This window comes from Alligator mississippiensis, chromosome 1, assembly GCF_030867095.1.
Source record: "Alligator mississippiensis isolate rAllMis1 chromosome 1, rAllMis1, whole genome shotgun sequence".
NCBI classification, from domain to species: Eukaryota; Metazoa; Chordata; order Crocodylia; family Alligatoridae; genus Alligator; species Alligator mississippiensis.
Genome location: NC_081824.1, coordinates 103904552 through 103923129, shown reverse-complemented (window position 1 = coordinate 103923129; position 18578 = coordinate 103904552). Strand labels below are relative to the sequence as shown.

Sequence of the window (18578 nt, the reverse complement as noted above, 5' to 3'; positions counted from 1 at the left end):
AGGGGCACCTTAAACCTAGCTGTCACCTTCAGGTGGGTTTGTGTAACACCGGAGGCAGTTGGGGGCCAGGCACGGCTGCGACCACCTGAGCCCTGTGACCCTGAGGAAAGGTAGTTAGGGGGGCGATCTGGAGCCCTGTGTGAGGGGAGTAGGCCTAAGGTATGTCTCCGGATGCCTGAGGTGGTAGTTTGGGCCAAGGCCAAATAAGGGGGCTCAGTCCAAGGGAGAGGGGTGAGTCCTGACCCCCCAGTAAGTCCTTCACCTCTGGGAGGCTGAATGTGGGTCGAACGTAATAGCTAGAGTTGAGCACTATGACCTGCTGCACCAAGGGGGAGCGAGAGTCCCCGCGATACCCTGGAACACCAGTTGTGGTGTGGGGTAAGAATGTCCTGGTGAGGTGTGCCCTAGAAAGGGGGCAGAGAGGAAGGACCCCAGTGCTGAGAGAGGAACCAGAGGGTTGAGTACCCAGTATGTTTACATGTATAGAGTTGCCCCCAAAAGGGGCCAGAGTAAGCTTAGACCCAGTCAGGTAATTGGCTGGCCACTACCCCAGTGAAGGTCACAGGAGAGGCCCAACAGAAGGTACATCTGCCACCCAAGGAATGGACTAGCTAAGCCTATGGCCTAAAGGGCCAGTTCCGAGAGGGGGAGCAAGGCGGCATAAGTTGTCGTGGCATGAAAGAGACCCTGTGAGAGAGGATAGAGTGTGAAAGGCCCTAGTGAAAGGCGGGCGGTATGACTGTGTGTGTGACTGAGGCCTGACAGCGCGGCCTTAGCTTGGTCCGGCTGTAGGCCGGGAGCACTGGAACATCTGGATGCCATCTGCAAGGCATGGGCTGCGGTGTAGGGAAAGTACAGAGCCGCAGATAGCGCCCCCTGGCATTGGGGCATAAAATGGGCAGCCTCCTGCTTAATTAACATCCTAATTAATAAGAACAAGGTGTGGCAAGTGAGTCAGCTGAGAGGTGTGCCCAAAGGCAAGTGGGGAACCTAGCACTGTAGGTAGGCGGGGAGCCCCACTTTGCCACTCTGCCAGTGAATATTTCCCAAATTATTTCATAACCATGCCATATTGCACTCTTCCATGGATATTTATTTACCGTGGAAACAGCATGCTGCATCCCTTTGTCCTTTGTGGACTTCTCTGACCACACATTTTAGTATGGAGCCTCCAGTCTTTTCCTACCACTGGATGTCATATCTAAAAGAGCTTCTCTAAGATCTCCCTACAACACATTGCTGATTATTCCATGTGTGGGAAGCATCTTAGAAATCATCAGAAATAGGAGATGAAAAACAGGAAAATCGGTCAAGCTTTTTAAATTTTTGTTTAGTTTAATCTGTCTTTCAAATGTTTTGGCTTTGTTTGCAAGTATCACAGAATGTTATTCTCCGAGGACAAAGAATGGTCCTGAAGATTCCATTTCGTATCTTCTGCACAAGTGTTTGCTGAAGTATCTTTTCAGTCTTTGACCTCTGAAATTATGATCACAAGTTAGAAATGTATTCTACTGTTCCTGAAGTTGAGAAAATACATCGCCTAAATTTTCTCATTAGTCTCAAAATCTGAATCCCCATGCAGCATGTGGGCATTACTTTACTTTTCTTTCCTTCTCAAAATTGTATTGACTGAAGGCAGTCTGCTCAGTTTCACTTGTGGGGACCTCTTCCTCTCTTATCTGTTCTTTTTCTACCTTTGTGCTTGTCATGCTTACCAGTTCAATAATGGGAAGAAACAAATGATCACCAGTAGGAGTAACTGATGTGTGACTGTACCACATGAGGTTTCACCAGCTCAACATGTAGATAAAGTTTTTCTCTCTTTATCTTAAGTTTAGCCTATCATATAAGGCTGGAAGGCATCATTGTGATCACCTAACTCAGCTTCTGCTTTAAAACATGGCTTCCCTGAATTATTTCATTTTTTTTATCTGATCATATCATTAGCAAAACATGTCAACTTACTGTAAAGGTTTCTGGTAAAGGAGAATCCACCACAGCCCTTAGCATGTTGTTTCAATGGTTAATCATCCTGACTGTTAAACAAACAAAAAAAGGTCATCTTATTCTGTGTCTGAATTTGTCAAGCTTAAGCTTTTATTATGTTTTTGGCGTCTAGATTGAAGCGTTATCAAATTGCTGTTGCCTATATAGGTCACCGCCTCACCTTTCTTTTTTAAGTTACACAGAGCCCTGAGTCTCTTGCTATAAGGCATTTATCTCCAAGCCTCAAATCATTTTTGTAGCAGTTCTCCAAATTTTCAATACCCTTTTTGAATAATGAACACCAGAGCTAGACGCATTGTTCCTGTAGTATGCACAGCAGTGCCAAATACAGAGCTAATAGAGGCATCTTATTCCTGCTCAGTATTCCCCTGATTATACCTCTTAGGTTCTCATTAGCCCTTTGGTCCAAAATCACTGTTTCCCTTGGGAGACTTCTCCATCCTCTAACTTGGAGTAAGGTCTTTATGCTTTGTCCGAAGAGGTACTGTTTTACATTTGCCTGAATTAATGCACACTCTGTGCTTGCATCCATCTTACCAAGTGATCCCATTTATTCTGCATCAGTTGCCTGTCTTCTGTTAATTCCCACTCTCCCAGTCTATCACCTACAAACTTTAGTTAGTACTGATTTGGTGTCCTACCACTCTCAATCCTGTATTTTCTATTCTGTTTTTTTAAAGAAATAGAATCAAACTATTTTGATACTGACTGCTCAGGTGAATGTCAAGAAAACTTTTTCACATAGCTGAAACTAAAATGAAAGTGGTCTCTCCTAAAGAGGGGTAACACACAACTGTGAAAAGAACATAAATGCGAGAAGCAATTCATTTTTATCGTGCATTGCCTTGCTCTTAATATAGAAATTTGCTTGAATAACAGCCTTGCCTCTTACAATCCATTTTGTATAAAATCATAATCTTGCGTTTGACATTGAAAGATTAGCATCACAAATTCAGCCAAACACATTCAGCATTTTGAACTCACTGGATGTTCAAGTAGATGGAAATTTGTGCAAGGCGGAAGAAATTACTTGTTTAAACTTAATATATATTGCCAATTAATAACACTAGACAGAAAAATAACAGAATATAAAAGCATGCATGAAAGTTAAATGGGCCTATTTTAAAGTATAACATTATGCATTTTTCTCCTGGTTGAAAGGTCCCTTTTAAATACTTTTTTTTTTTTTATTTCCAAACCTAACAACAAATAATCCTGCTCTCCAGCAAGGACTGAGGAGTGCCTGACATGCAGGCTTAAAATATTCAGATAACTGTTTGGACTTGAACAAATGGAAAGAATTATGAGACACATGCAGCAGAATACAGAGAGATCTTAAACAATCTCTAGAGTAAAAAGAAGTGATAATATTGCGCTGATAGCTAGTGACTGTTTCTTACTCTCATGTCTCCCTTTGTTCCTCTGAGTTCTTTTCTTGTTTGCTGCCCTCTTCTCCACTTTCCTGTACTTCCTTTCTTCCCACCTTTTGGAGTCAAATCACTCACTCCACTTTCTACATTGCTTTATGCTTGTCTTTTCACAGCTGGCTCAGGCAAAAGTTACATTTGTCGCAGTCAGCCCCCTGAAAGCACTCTACAGCCATGCTATGAGACACGTGTATGGCTGCAAAATGCTTTAAGTGGCTGATCACATGACACATGTGAACCCTCATCAAATGAGGGATCAGATGAAAGTGCTCCACTTTGGAGCATCTTAGGGAACTTCTGTTCCCTAGGGTCAGTCTCTCACGCGATTAGGGCTGAACTGGGCGGATGAGCCCAGTTCCATCCCCAGAGTTGTCTTCAGGAAGGGAGAGGGGAGGGGGACTGAGCTGTGTACTGGGGTTTGCCCAACCTGAGCTAATGTTGGGGGCGGTAGATAGGAGAGCCTCCTGCCTAGTTGTTCTCCCCCGCCCCTCCACCCTCTAACTCAGACTAGGCAAACCTCAGGCTGCAGCTTGCTCCCCCCCCCCCGGCCCAACTCCCTTCCTGCAGACCGCACTGGAGCTGGGAGGTAGGGTGGGAGAAGGGGGTGGCTATTCTGCTGGAGGCTGGTTCCCCGAGCTCCTGCAGTCAGGCTCAATTTCACTCCCTCCCCCTCCCCCCCCGCCACCCAAACAGGTGAACACTCGGGGGGGGGGGGGGAGTGCTCTAACTCTTGGTGCTTTATGCAAAGTGCCATCAGTTAGAGCAGGGACCTGCACGTCTGTCAGCACCCAGGTTCTGGTGAAGTGAGCTCCGGTTCACAAAAGCTAGTGCTCTATGTTTATCTTATTTCATCTATGAGGTGCATATCTAGTCTGCTTTCTTCACTGGAGAATTCTCTCATTCTTTCAGCTTTAGTTTTAGATGCGGTTTCCACACTCCCTTGTTTTCCCTCTCTGCAATTTGAAATGCTACAGCTTTCTTTACATCAGTTTATATTAACAGCTAGTCACTTTGGGGTAATTTATAACTCCAGTTTTAAAAGAATGGAAGACTAGTTATCTTATAAGATTGAGCATGAAATACTAGGGAATCTTTCCCCTGGGATCATGATTTTGAATCCAGCCCAGGTTGTTAGCAACTGAAATAAGTGGAAGTTGCTTGCCCAAAATCCAGCCATCTATTTGATGTACTGTTATATTTGTGGATACAATAACTTAATAATTTAACTTGATTCTGCAACAAGACTGACTCTTGTTTCTACCTTGCTAAATTCTCTAGGGCTAAAGGTCATCTCCATGGATTATTCTTTGATAATGAGTAGAATGTTTACAAAAGAGTCATGTTAGGCCCCCTCTACACGTTACATGTATAACACAATTAACTGGTTAATTGCACAAGTACTTCAGACCAGCTACATGTGCAAATTAACTATCATACCATAAAAGGTCCATCCAGCTGGAAATTTAGGGCTGGAAAATATGTAATACCTCTGTAGGTTTCTATCCAGCCTCAATTTGCATGTATAGCAAGCTGCCCCCTCGGTTTGGCATGGCAAGAGGCGCCATTGTGTGGGTCACATATCAGATCCTATCATGCCTTTACCTGAATGTCTAGAGGGGCCAATTAGACTCTATTTCCTCCTTCATTATAGTCTAGTATTACAGGTGCCATAGTATTTGAAATAAATATTTAATGTTTATTAAATGTTTAATTTCCATGCTTAATATTTATAATTGTAACATATATATTAAAGTGTTTTAAATAAGTATTTAAATTGTCATTTAAATTACAATATAAAGGAAAATAGGTTAAAAAATAGCACTTATTAGGCCCACAAGTACTGAAGTAAAACTAGTGCACAAAAATCCATGTTAGAAGCAGCAAATGTTGCTGCATATATAAAGCATAGCTGACACATACCCAGGAAAAGCAAAAAAACAAATAAACAGCATACCTCAACCATCTTATTCTAGATATCCTATATACCTCTACCCACAGAAATACACCTTTATCTTTACCATAATTTCTCTGTGTGGCAAACAGCAAAGCACAACTTCAGCTCCCTCCAATGTTTCCTTTCTACACATACCACTTTACTAAATAATTTGTTCTGAATGGTATTTATTATTGGTGTTTGTAATAGCTCGTCAAGTTGGAAGAGGGTTGTGGAGCGAAAGGAGACCTTGGTCCCTTGGAGATAGATGCCAGAGTCAGATTATGGCATTTATTCTCTTATGTATATAGTAAGGTGTGTGCCTATATGTTAGGGAGTTAAGAGCAGGGGCACCAAACATATGGTGGGCCAGGAAATTCAGAGGTTGAGCCAGTGGTGGGGTGGAATCTGCCATAGACTCCAGGGCTGCAGGGTTCCACTAGGCATGGCTGTCAGTGACACTGGGGTGAGAGAGGGCTGAGCCAAGACAGCCCCACTTGGCCCATAGCCACTTGCCCCTCTACCTCCGTGACTGGCCTTGCCAATGGTTGCCCCACTCTTGCCTGGTCCAAATCTGGCCCTCAAGGAGCCCCATGGGGTGGCTTTGTGTAACATTCCTAAGTAACTACTTCACAGTAAAGATTTTTGGGTCTAATCTAACCATTAGTTTGCCAGGGTAGGCAGGATTATCAGGGGGTTTAATATTTTTTTTATTATTTTTTTTTCTTTATGGCTTGTTTCTTGAATTTCTTATATTTTTTAGTAGAGGTTGCTGTTTGGCAGGGAGGTCGAGCCTGAAGTGAGTTGTAGTCCAGATACTGACAGTAGTTATGCGTGAGCCCTTGTATCATCAATGCTACAAATTCCTCTGCGTTGTCAGGATAAACTGGCTTTTGCATTTGGCTCAGGTCTGTCAGACTTGTATTCATCTAGCCCCAAACAATTGAGTATATAGGCAAAGCACAGAGAACTGCCAAAAAAATTATCCTTAGTTAACCATCTTAAACAATTATCTGTTGCATCAGATCTAGTCTGGTATCATCTCTGCCAAGTTCTGTGGATATGAATATCTGTAGATAAATGTTGAAGGACTACTGCCACGCCATACATTCAGCCACACACTAATTTCAAAGGGTTTAAAAAGTATGAAGAGATTCCACCTTTGAAAGTTCAGAGATTAAAGAAACTAAATTTCTTATGAGTTTGTTTCCTTGTTTTAGCTTAAATGCCTTCATTTTTTCTGACTGAAATAGCCTGCAGCTCTTACTGCATAGCAAGTAACCAGACTGAATTTTTTTTTCTGTAATAAACAAAATGCCTCAGCTTTGAAGTATAAATTAGGTGCTAATTGTACCAACCAGTGCCACAGACAGCATGTCTATGTGTGTATTACTGTGCTTTTACTAACGTGCATTAAATTTAGTACTTCCGGGTGCCTATACATGAGCAGGGAGGCTGCTCCAACATGCTGGAACTCCAGTGCATCAGAGAAGACCCAATTAATCGAGCCTGCTGAAGCATGGGAATTACTGCACTCAGCAGCCTCCTGCGTCTTGTGTATCAGCATCCCCACCCTTAAAAATGGTGTCAGGGATACTTAAACTAAAGCTTGTTGAACATGCTTTAGTTTAAGTGCCCCTGCCACCATTTTTAAGCATGGGGACACTGAAACACGAGGTACAACAGCAGTTTAATTTAGAGCAGCTCTTGGAGCCCATCCCTGGAGCATATATAAAAGTGTCCTCCAATGTGTACCCCTAATGCGCAGTAGTGAAAATGCTTGCTTTTTTAATGACACTTAACGTGCAGTTGCCTATTTTACTAAGTTTTAGCATATTTGCCTGGTTTTTTATGCAATGCTTTAACTGTGCAGTAAAATAGGCTTTACATTTCAGCAGACAAGAAGGATAGATTATCAACTGGGTCTAAACAACTAAGTACAGAAACTTATCAGGCATATTCCTGTTATAGGAACAATAATTAATATATCTCTATCTAATAACCAAATATTTGGGTTACTTGTGAATTTCACTGTTTACGTTGTTAACTATATAGCTGAATAGTGAATTGATCAGCCATGAAAATGTTTTTTCATGTAAACCCAAGCTGCCTCATACCTCCTTGTTAACTATTCAACTGTAAAAGTCTTCAGTTTCTATTCCACTTATTTTTTCAATAGAAAATTATGCAGCATTTTGAAACATTTAAATATTGGGAATCAGCAAAAGATCAAATTAAGTTTCCCCCTCCCCCCACACCCCCAGTCACAGACCCTGCCTCTCCCTGAAGACATGGAAGTGAACGACAAATTTTAAAACACTGACTTTGAAATAAATATGCTTGTAGTAATTTGCATATAGGCAAATTACTGTGAGTAACCAATTTACCTTTTTACTATGTTATAAACTATGCATGATATTAGTCCAAAACCAAAAGGTTTATGATTTACTATTCAGTTCATTGGGCTGGGCCCCAGCAGAGTCGACAGCATCTCAAGCCATGGTGACCCCACAGCTCAGCACTGCTCAATATATGTGTATACTCCAGCTACCCCCCCCACAAAGGATCCATGTGCCAATTAGCCACCCTACTCATGGCAGGTGTCCTTGTCACAAGTCCTGAGATCCTCCAAAAATGTATATGCAGATGAGCTGCATGGCGATCTGGTCTGGTTCCACCTCATGGAAGGCAGGGCCACACTAATCATATACAACAGGCTGAGAGAGGGGGGCAATAGAGGGATCCTGGGTGAACTGTTTGGAGCCCAGTTTGGTGATGTTTGCTAGACACTTAAGGCTGGTGAAGAAACAGGACTTGTTGGAAATGGTCAAAGAAAGGCACAGCTCAGCTGTGGGAGTGAAGAGGAAGTCAAAATGTAGTCAGTATAGTGGCTCACCATGACTTGAAAAACAGTCAGTGCTGAGGGGGACTAACAGCAATAGACACTACCATATATTTTATTCAGATGGAGTGTATTAGGTTCCCTTCTTGTGTTTTATAGCTAGGCTCGGTGTTGGCTGCATTTAAACAACTTCATTATTGATTTCCATTAGTGAACACAGTAGCTTTTTGGTAGCAGCTTAATGGTAGACAGTGTACTTTAATGAGGCTTCCTTATATGCAAATAGATGCAAAATGTTTTTCTGCATGCTGATTGGGGGAAAAAACCCTGTCTTATATTGAATAAATACAGTAGTTCTTTCCTTAGTGTACAGACACTTGGCTTCTCTTAATGTATAGTCACACCAATAACATGGGGCTATATCTTTAAAAAATATATTTAGGATTCTTGTGTTTTTCCTTTAATCTAATTCTGCAGTTTCAACTCTTTCCCAAGGAGACTGTGACAAAAGTTTCTTGTTTAACTGCAGTGTAATTGGATTTGGCAACTAATAGTAAAATTGACAGAAGATTCATTTTCTTAAACCTGATTTTTTTTTCCCCCTCTTGTAAATTCAGGCACTGGAACAATATTGCAGAGTAGACGGTGGCTATTCTGGCATTAGAGATGTTTATAGCAACCATCAAAGCCATGATGATGTGCAACAGAGTTTCTTCCTTTCAGAAACACTCAAGTAAGTTGAAAAGGGGATTTTCATTAATATAAAGTAGCTCTACAGATCTTTTTTACAGACAAGTACTTATCATTAGTATCCTTGACATTCAGGTAATGTAAAATCTGACTAATAGCATACAGCTCTTGTTTCATGGCAGGAAGCCAGATTGCATTTTTATTAATAAACTAAATTTTATGACCTATGGAAGTGTTTTACCTCTGTTAAAGATAGTTACTGGTAATTGTTCTGTTAAAAAAATTACAATGTTAATAGCTTCTAATTATACATGCCATCATTACCCAAGTTTGTTTTCACCAGACAAGAGGGCTAGGCTATCAGCTTGTACTTGAATACCTTTTCATTTTAACTAGAAAAACTTGAATCGTGACAACAGAACCTAAGACGACAAGAAAATCCTCATTCTCTGTTGCAGTCTCCCAACCTGGTGGTTCTTAACCTTTTTAGACTTGAGGCACACCGCCATAACTTTTGTGAATTGAGCAGTACCCCATTTTAAAAATGTATTTTATTGATTATAGTGCTTACTTACTAGTAGAGGGCCTGGGCAATGGGGGCAGGGAGCAAGCAGACAGGGTGGAGCCTGCCCTTATCTGCTTATCTCCACACTTCAACACCCCAGGGTTCCCCTGCCCCTCCTACTTGAGAATCATTGTCCTGAGCAATTAATGAAGCAGAGGACATTTTGCCTCAATTTTTCTTTCTGTTTCGTTCCATTATTTGCATCCCACTCAAGAGTTATTTAGTTTTTACAGAAAATGTATTATTACCTAAGTGGGTTTTTTAATTTCATTTCTGTTTCTGTTCATTTCACATGGGCGTTTTTTCCACGGTTGGGAGTATTATAAATACTAGTATTCTGCTTAGAAATTATTGTATTCAGTTACTTTTTTAAAGTCATCCATAAGGATTGTGACCAAACAAAATTTTCAGAAGTTTTTGCTCTCAGTTGAGCTAGCAAGGTTTCTAATTATATGAGCAATACCAACTCAGTTTAACATGTAACAAATCGTGCTCTAAGATACATTTTTGCATTAGAGTAAAATAGCCACCACACTCATTAAAATAAATAATATTTTTGTTTTATCAAGGCACTTTTTTCTGAGGGGGTTGAGGGGTTGTTTTGTTTTCTTTGTTTTGTTTTTACCTATAAGCAGTAGATGATGAGTGTTTGAGTTGTTCCTCATTTTTTGTACAGTCCGGTCTTGTTTCAAAAGTAATCTATTTGCTACATCTAACAACAAACATTAAAATGTCTTAAGCACTTTATCATTCTATTTAAACAGTCAGCCATCTTTTTCACCTATGGAGAAGTGAAGAAACAAGTTTTTCTATTAGATATTAGGAAGAACTTTTTCACTAGGAGGGTAGTAAAGCATTGTGACAGGTTACGCAGAGCGGAATCTCCATCCTTGCAGGTTTTTAAGACCCAGCTAAACAAAGCCTTGGCTGGGGCAAAGTTTTGGGGGATGGTCCTGCTTTGAGCAGGGGGTTGGACTTCACTACATGACCTCCTGAGGTCCCTTCCGACCCTAACTTTCTATGTTTCTATGAAAACAATGGAAACCAGTGTTCCAAAACCATTCTAATGTGATTTCTCGAATTTTGGTTTAGTCTCACCCAGGGGTGGGCAAAATGTGGCCCATAGGCCAGATGCGACCCACCAGGTCATTCTATCCGGCCTGCGGGGCCCCTAAAAAATTTAGAAAATTAATATTTATTTGCCCCTGGCTGCCTGTCATGCAGCCCTTGATGGCTTGCCAAAACTCAATTAGCAGCCCTCCACCCGAAATAATCGCCTGCCCCTGGTCTAAGCAGTGCCATTGTTTAACCAGATACTTTTAATCCAGCTGTTTTTGTCATCTAAAATAAACTAGAATATAAGCTGTCTTTTTGAGATTTTGTTAATAATAAAAGTCTGCATCATTGAGAACTCGCGTATGCGTCCATTGCTAATGTATAGGTAAGTTTCCTTCAGCCAATGGCAAGTTTTGAGGACAGTTAAATGACAGCATTTAACACTGATAGCTTGGGGAATCTTTGTCTATATTAGGGCTTCCAGAATCACCAGGAAAGCTATAGCTGTATTACGAAAATTGGGAAACTTTTTAAGAAACAAAGCAAAACAAAAACATTAGCCTAGAATAGCCAAAAAACAGCCTTCTGCAGAAGAGGTGACAGTTCTATGGTAAAATCTGTGGGCAAGGAAGGAGCCCTCCAGGGGGCACTTGCCTGCCTGTACACAAATGCCAGGAGCTTGGGGAATAAGCAGGAGGAGCTCATCCTCCTGCTCAGTGCAAACAATTACGATGTCATAGGGATCACGAAGACCTGGTGGGACTCCACCCATGACTGGACCACGGGGATAGATGGCTATACCCTGTACAGGAGGGATCGTGTAGAGAAAAGGGGCGGGGGTGTAGCTCTCTATGTTAAGGAAAGCTACGCGTCCCTGCAAGCCGATATTGGCGACCAGGGTGGACGGCTGGAGACCCTCTGGGTTAAAATCCGTGGGGAACACGGCACAGGGGACACAATGGTGGGAGTCTATTACAGACCTCCCACCCAAAGTGCTGAGCTAGACCAGGAGTTTGCCCAGGAACTGGCTGAGGCAGCTTGCTCCAGGACCATGGTTGTCATGGGTGACTTCAATTACCCAGACATCTCGTGGGAGGATCACTCAACAAAATCTGAGCGGTCGCAGAGCTTCCTCTCGTGCGTGGATGACCTCTACCTGACTCAAGAAGTCTATGGGCCAACGAGAGGCAAAGCGCTGCTCGACCTGGTGCTGGCTACTGGGGAGGACCTAGTCGGCGACCTAGTGATCGATGGGAAGCTGGGTGACAGCGACCACGAGCTGATCACCTTCACCATCCGCCGAAAAGCTGGCAAGTCGGTCGGCAACACGCAAGTCCTTGACTTCAGGAAAGCCGACTTTGACAAGCTCAGGAGGCTTGTCAGTGAGGCCCTAAGGGACTGTGACCACAGGGAGAGGGGAGTTCAAGAAGAGTGGTTGCTCCTCAAGGGAGCGATCCTCAATACACAAACTAAGTCTATTCCATCTCGGAGGAAAGGCAGCAAGAGGGCACAGCAGCCCCCCTGGCTCTCCAGGGACCTAGCAGACCTCCTGAGGCTAAAAAGAAAGGCCTACAAAGGATGGAGGATGGGAGTCACCTCCAAGGAGGATTATTCTGCACTGGTCCGGTCCTGTAGGGAGCAGACCAGGAAAGCCAAGGCTGCAACTGAACTCCAGCTAGCTTTGAGCATTAAGGACAATAAAAAGTCCTTTTTCAGATATGTGGGGAGCCAGAGGAAAAGCAGGGGCAACGTTGGACCCGTGCTGAACCAGATGGGGCAACTGACAACTGACGCCCAGGAAAAAGCCAACCTATTAAATAGGTACTTTGCGTCGGTCTTTCATCAGCCCCATGGGACGCCCGTGCCCGCTACAGGGCCGGGAAGTCCGGGTGAGGGTGATCCCCTGCCCTCCATTAATGCTGACTTTGTGAAGGAACATCTTGAGAAGCTGGATACCTTCAAGTCAGCCGGCCCTGACAATCTTCACCCCAGGGTACTCAAGGAGCTGGCGAGCATCATAGCCCAGTCTCTAGCGCGGATCTTTGAAAACTCTTGGCGCTCTGGTGTAGTGCCCGAAGACTGGAAGAAGGCCAACGTGGTGCCTATCTTCAAGAAAGGGAGGAAAGTGGATCTGGCTAACTATAGGCCCATCAGCCTGACTTCTATCCCGGGGAAGATCTTAGAAAAGTTTATTAAGGAGGCCATCCTTAATGGACTGGCCGACACCAACATCTTAAGGGATAGCCAGCATGGGTTTGTTGCAGGTAGGTCTTGCTTGACCAATCTCATTTCCTTCTACGACCAGGTGACCTATCACCTGGACAAGGGAGATGAGATTGATGTCATATATCTTGACTTCAAAAAAGCCTTCGATCTGGTGTCCCATGATCGTCTCTTGGAGAAACTGGCCAATTGTCGCCTTGGGTCCCCCACGATCCACTGGCTGGAAAATTGGCTCCGGGGTCGGACCCAGAGGGTAGTAATTGATGGAAGTCACTCATCGTGGTGTCCTGTGACCAGTGGGGTCCCCCAAGGCTCTGTCCTTGGACCCATACTGTTCAACATCTTCATTAATGATGTGGACACTGGAGTCAGAAGCGGACTGGCCAAGTTCGCCGATGACACCAAACTTTGGGGCAAAGCATCCACACCAGAAGACAGGCGAGTAATCCAGGCTGACCTGGACAGGCTCAGCAAGTGGGCGGATGAGAATCTGATGGTGTTCAACGCCGATAAATGCAAGGTTCTCCACCTTGGGGAAAAAAAACCCGCAGCATCCTTATAGGCTCGGCAGTGCTATGTTGGCTAGCATTATGGAAGAAAGAGACTTGGGGGTCATCATTGACCACAAGATGAACATGAGCCTGCAATGCGATGCTGCGGCTAGTAAAGCGACCAAAACGCTGGCTTGCATCCATAGATGCTTCTCAAGCAAATCCCGGGATGTCATTCTCCCCCTGTACTCGGCCTTAGTGAGGCCGCAGCTGGAGTACTGCGTCCAGTTTTGGGCTCCACAATTCAAAAAGGATGTGGAGAAGCTTGAGAGAGTGCAGAGAAGAGCCACGCGCATGATCAGAGGTCAGGGAAGCAGACCCTACGATGACAGGCTGAGAGCCCTGGGGCTCTTTAGCCTGGAAAAGCGCAGGCTCAGGGGTGATCTGATGGCCACCTACAAGTTTATCAGGGGTGACCACCAGTATCTGGGGGAACGTTTGTTCACCAGAGCACCCCAAGGGATGACGAGGACGAATGGTCACAAACTACTACAAGATCATTTCAGGCTGGACATAAGGAAGAATTTCTTTACTGTCCGAGCCCCCAAGGTCTGGAACAGCCTGCCACCGGAGGTTGTTCAAGCGCCTTCATTGAACACCTTCAAGATGAAACTGGATGCTTATCTTGCTGGGATCCTATGACCCCAGCTGACGTCCTGCCCTTTGGGCGGGGGGCTGGACTCGATGATCTTCCAAGGTCCCTTCCAGCCCTAATGTCTATGAAATCTATGAAATTCTATGTAATAAATGATGGGAGTAGAATGAGCTAGAGGAATTTCTAAAATCTGTTTGGGCAGCCTCTGTGTTTCACAGCAGGTTAAAAGGTTGTCTTTTTAATAATGATTATGCCACTGTTAGTAAATATTTACCCAAGATGTATTCTGATCTCTGTCTTTGTTCTTTGAGAATAAATCCCTAAGCCGAATCTTGCTCGTTGGTATCAAGGCAAACTCTATCATTATTGTAATTTGATATACATGGTCATTTACAAAAACTTGTCATGACTGTTACAGAAATAATTTGTAACAAAATTCCCAAGACTGAAATAGAAAATATGGGCTACTTAACTACAATATCCTAGCCTTGATGTCTTGTCACTGTCTGCTGCTATCAAGCCTTGAGGCCAATTTCATTTGAGTCTAGCCCCAATGGTTGGCACCAAAACATTAGTGACCATCTTCACTAGTAATGTTTCGGGCTTGGTCTGTGGCCTAATATTTGATTCTTTTGATATTCATAGAAGTGGAACATTAATATTTTGCTGGGAAGGTATGTTAGTTCCAGTTTCCACCACCATGAAAACTGTGGTTACCTTTTGGTGCTGTCATGTTTCCTGTTCTCTCTTGCACAGGTACTTATACTTGCTGTTTTCTGAAGATGATCTTCTTCCATTTGAACACTGGGTCTTCAACACTGAGGCTCACCCTCTACCAGTTCTTCATGGAGATGATGAGAAGAAGGAAGAAGAGGAGAAATAAAATAATGTTTAATTTTTAGGTTTTGCTTCATTTCTTATGTTTCTTTCCAATACTTGGGCACATGATTTGGTTTTAAATTCCTGAGTTATTTTGAGTTTTTAAACCAACTGTTTTGCAGTCTGTTGTGTTTACTAGTAAATATTCATAAATGGACCTAAATTCATTACAGGAAGACATTTAATCTTATTTATCCAACCAAACCATTTTTCTCAAGAAAATCTGACATCTCTAGATTTCATTAGGCTGCAGTGTCACCTTTGCCAAAAACAATAGAAAAGTCTGCATGTTACTTGTTTCCTAATACCTTTTGATTTGACTGCAAAATTGTTTCCTCCTCTGTGAGGAGATGTCTGCTTTAAGCTGTAATATTTTGCCATGTTGCAAAAAGCCATATTGAATTAAGTGTAAAAAGCTTTTTTCTTTTTTGTTCTGTGTTAATTTGTTTTGTCTGTCTGTCATCTGAGACAAATCTTTTAACTGTGACAGCCTCTTCTTATGCGGGTCTATCATTAATTGGTAAAATATCTTCTGAAGTATTTCATTATCAATGAAGTTTACATAGGAATATTTTCATCTCTTGCAGACATGAGTCCATCTCAAACTGCAGTATAGTTTGAAATGAATCTAAATCAGTTTTACATTATATTAGTGGACTGTTCCTCATTTGTGAAAAATCTCACCTCAGACTGTTTAAAGTATTACGAACTGAATTGTTTCCTTCTTTTTCTAATTAGACTTGGAGTTCCATAGTCGGTCTGGTATGATAAAAATAAACAGTCTGCAAAACTAGCATTGTTGTACTGTTAAAAAAGGGAATCTTATTTTGCTGTTTATAGTCATTTACTTATTCAGGTCATTTTCATTTGACTGCACATTGAAAATAAATGAACTGTTCAATGAAATTCTCTCTTAAATTAGGCTGAGAAATATTGCAACCAGAGACTGAGACACTATTTTATTAATCTTTTCAAACATTCCATTCAGTTTAGGCTATGACCCGATTGGCCGTAGTCAGCTGGAACAAAGTAGTTTAATGTAGATAGAACAGCGGGGCAGGATAGCTCAGAGGAAATTTCTCACCATAAAAATAATAAAAATAATTAAATTTCATTAAGAGATTTAAGAGAAGGAAAAGAACCGGGGGAAAATTGTTACATTTTGGAAGTATTGGATTGGTCTCCTTTTAGGGGGCTTAAATTTATAGAAATACAATGCATTTAAAAGTATTGTACGAGGAGAAGTTCACCAAAAAAGGTAACAGCCATGCCAAACATGTTACATTTAATGGCATAAACAAAGGTGGAAAAAATCAGGCATAATTCCTTCTGCTACTTATAGTTTGTGAACAATTTGCACAAGCAATTCATACAGTTTTCTAGGGACTGAGCAGTATGTTCCAAGTAGAATAAGACACCTGCTCCCAGCATGAAAGAGAGCACCAGCAGTTGATTTGATTGCCCAACCACAAATATGGCTCAGAACAGTAACTTGATTTTCATTTAAATAAATGGCTGGGGTGGCTCAAATGTCTGGCTTTGTTTAAGGACATGTTTCATAACAGTAATGAAGTACAGCACTTATTCCACAAAAGGCTGATATTTCTTTTCCATTAGTGAAAGAAAGTGCTGAAGAATGGTATTTCAGGTAAAAACCAGGGACCAGGGTAACATCCCACATTTGGGGGCAAAAATCCATGTTCTTTTGTACCAGGGCATGCAGAGAGGAGACAAAGATGAAGAATCCCTGAGCTTCCCCTTTTTGAGGTTGGGCAGGGAACTAAACCTCTGCAGCTTTAGACTGAACAGGGTCTGCACAAGTTGGGATATGGGGGGAAATGTATAACAGCACACATGTGTCTGACTACTGCCCTGCCTGTCTTCTCTAAATCAATTTGGGACTCAGGATTTGAACTGTTATCTACAGTTGGTAATAATGTATTGTTTCACTTACCAAATACAGGTGGAAAGGCCAGTGTGATACAATTGGTAAATTTGGGCACCTTGCTCAAAATCCCATGTTGATATGAATAGCAAGACTCCTGATAACTTTAGCAAGCTTGAGTCTGCATATTTTGAGCACAGTATTTATCATTTAAGTTCCTTACATAACACATTAATGCAAGAGATTTGTAAAAGGAATATAGGCCTATCTAATTTTCACACAAACTAAACTCTTCTACGTCCCTACAAACATTTTGCAATATTTTTTATTGTTCTTAGTCTGGATATATCTTGTTCTATTTATCACATAATTTTGTGTGCGTGTTGCTGTGGGTTTCATTTCTGTTGATCACAAGTAATCCAATAGAATCTGAGAAATGTTTTGTAAACTTGGCTTTTACATTTTGGGGTTTTTTTGAGCAGTGTCCACTTCTCCCAGATGTGTTTGGTTCTCCTGTACTCCCATAGTGAGCTTGGGACAGGAAAGGAGAAACATGCCATACATGTTTTTTACTCCAAAAATTAAATAAGTAAATAAAATGTAAAGAATGGAAAGAACTGTTGTATAAATGGGGTTCTTCATATTAAGATATTTAAATTTCACACTGATTTCTTTGGAAGTGTGGAAAATTATTTTGGGGGGTTGGAAGTTAAGATTTGAAAGAGCACAAATGATGTGTGATTCTGTAACTGATATGGTATTCAGGTTGTATGTACAAACTGCACTATACTGTACTTTTTGTAAACTAATGTAAGTAGACAAGAAGATTGTACAACATGTAGATCTGCCAACTGTAAGAAAAACCCTTTTTGTAAGTTAAAAAGTATTGATTTTTTAAAGGAATCCCAAAACACCAAAGTGTGAAACATTATAGTGATCATCATTTTAAACTGTCAGCATTTATCAACAGTTGCCACGTGGGTGAAATGGAGATATTGGTGTATTTCCCATATGTTTAGAATATGAAATCAACTGCATGGTCTTGCTGACTTCATGATGACCACTGTATATGTAACCGGTAATTCATAAGGCCAGAGAAATTAATTTTGAAGAAGATGTAAGCAGTGTTTCCAATTTCCATGAAAGACGTTGCGTAAACTTCATTTCTTTTTAGCATGTAACAATACAGTTAAGTTTACATACAATAAATCCTAAAAGGTGAATAATTTTAAATGGCATTTAATTTAAATTTCATGAAAAACAATTGTTTTGATAGTTTGTGAAATGAATATTGCATAATGTGTATGTTATATGACAACTCTACAAAATCCAATGACTCACTGTTTCTATAGTGACTTCATCATACGTATTATCCATTTCTGTCCATTAAAATTGTTTTTGATTTTGTACATATTCCATTTAGTCTTTTTCACCTTTATATGAATATCTAAACTTATGGGGTACATAATAGATCAAGATGCTTAATTTTTAAGAACTATATTTGTAAACATTTCTCTATTGTGAATAAAGTCTTTTAATATATTGGTTCATTTTGTTATATTTTTTCCCTTGGTTGGCTTATGAAAAATAGAATAGATGGCATATATTACAGAGTTATTTCAAAGCATGTCATAGCCCACTTTGGATGCTGTTCTGCTGAATTATGATTGGTATCCAGTTATCAACCACTACAAATTTAATGTTTATCAAATATGGTCTGCCACAATAAAAATATGTAGAAATTAATTCTTTATAAATTCAGTCCTATTAACAATGTATATTGCTAACTATGAAACAGAAGTTAGGTTCCTAACAAAGCATAGCAGGAAACAGCAACAGAGGTGACAGGTAAGTAGGGAATAAGCAAAGTGAAGGTCACTCCTGAGAAGGCTCAGCATATTCATGGTCTGCAGAACACAACCGGG

General features: G+C 41.3%; 1 protein-coding gene and 1 long non-coding RNA gene across 2 annotated transcripts in view; one reads left to right on the top strand and one right to left on the bottom strand.

Annotated features, from left to right (window-relative positions):
• Positions 1–18195, top strand: part of MAN1A1 (mannosidase alpha class 1A member 1) — a 246587-nt gene extending 228392 nt beyond the window's left edge. Inside the window, exons 11-12 of the mRNA XM_019479484.2 lie at positions 8827–8942; positions 14646–18195. Of these exons, the coding sequence (XP_019335029.2) occupies positions 8827–8942; positions 14646–14772 (243 nt within the window). The 3' untranslated portion in view covers positions 14773–18195. The remainder of the gene's footprint in view (positions 1–8826; positions 8943–14645) is intronic.
• On the bottom strand, positions 1335–14683 carry LOC132252447 (uncharacterized). The gene is made up of 3 exons (XR_009464365.1): positions 14607–14683; positions 1966–2036; positions 1335–1476 (listed from the first exon to the last, which is right to left on the bottom strand). It is a non-coding gene; the product is annotated as an uncharacterized LOC132252447 (long non-coding RNA).
• Positions 18196–18578: the final 383 nt, after the last annotated feature.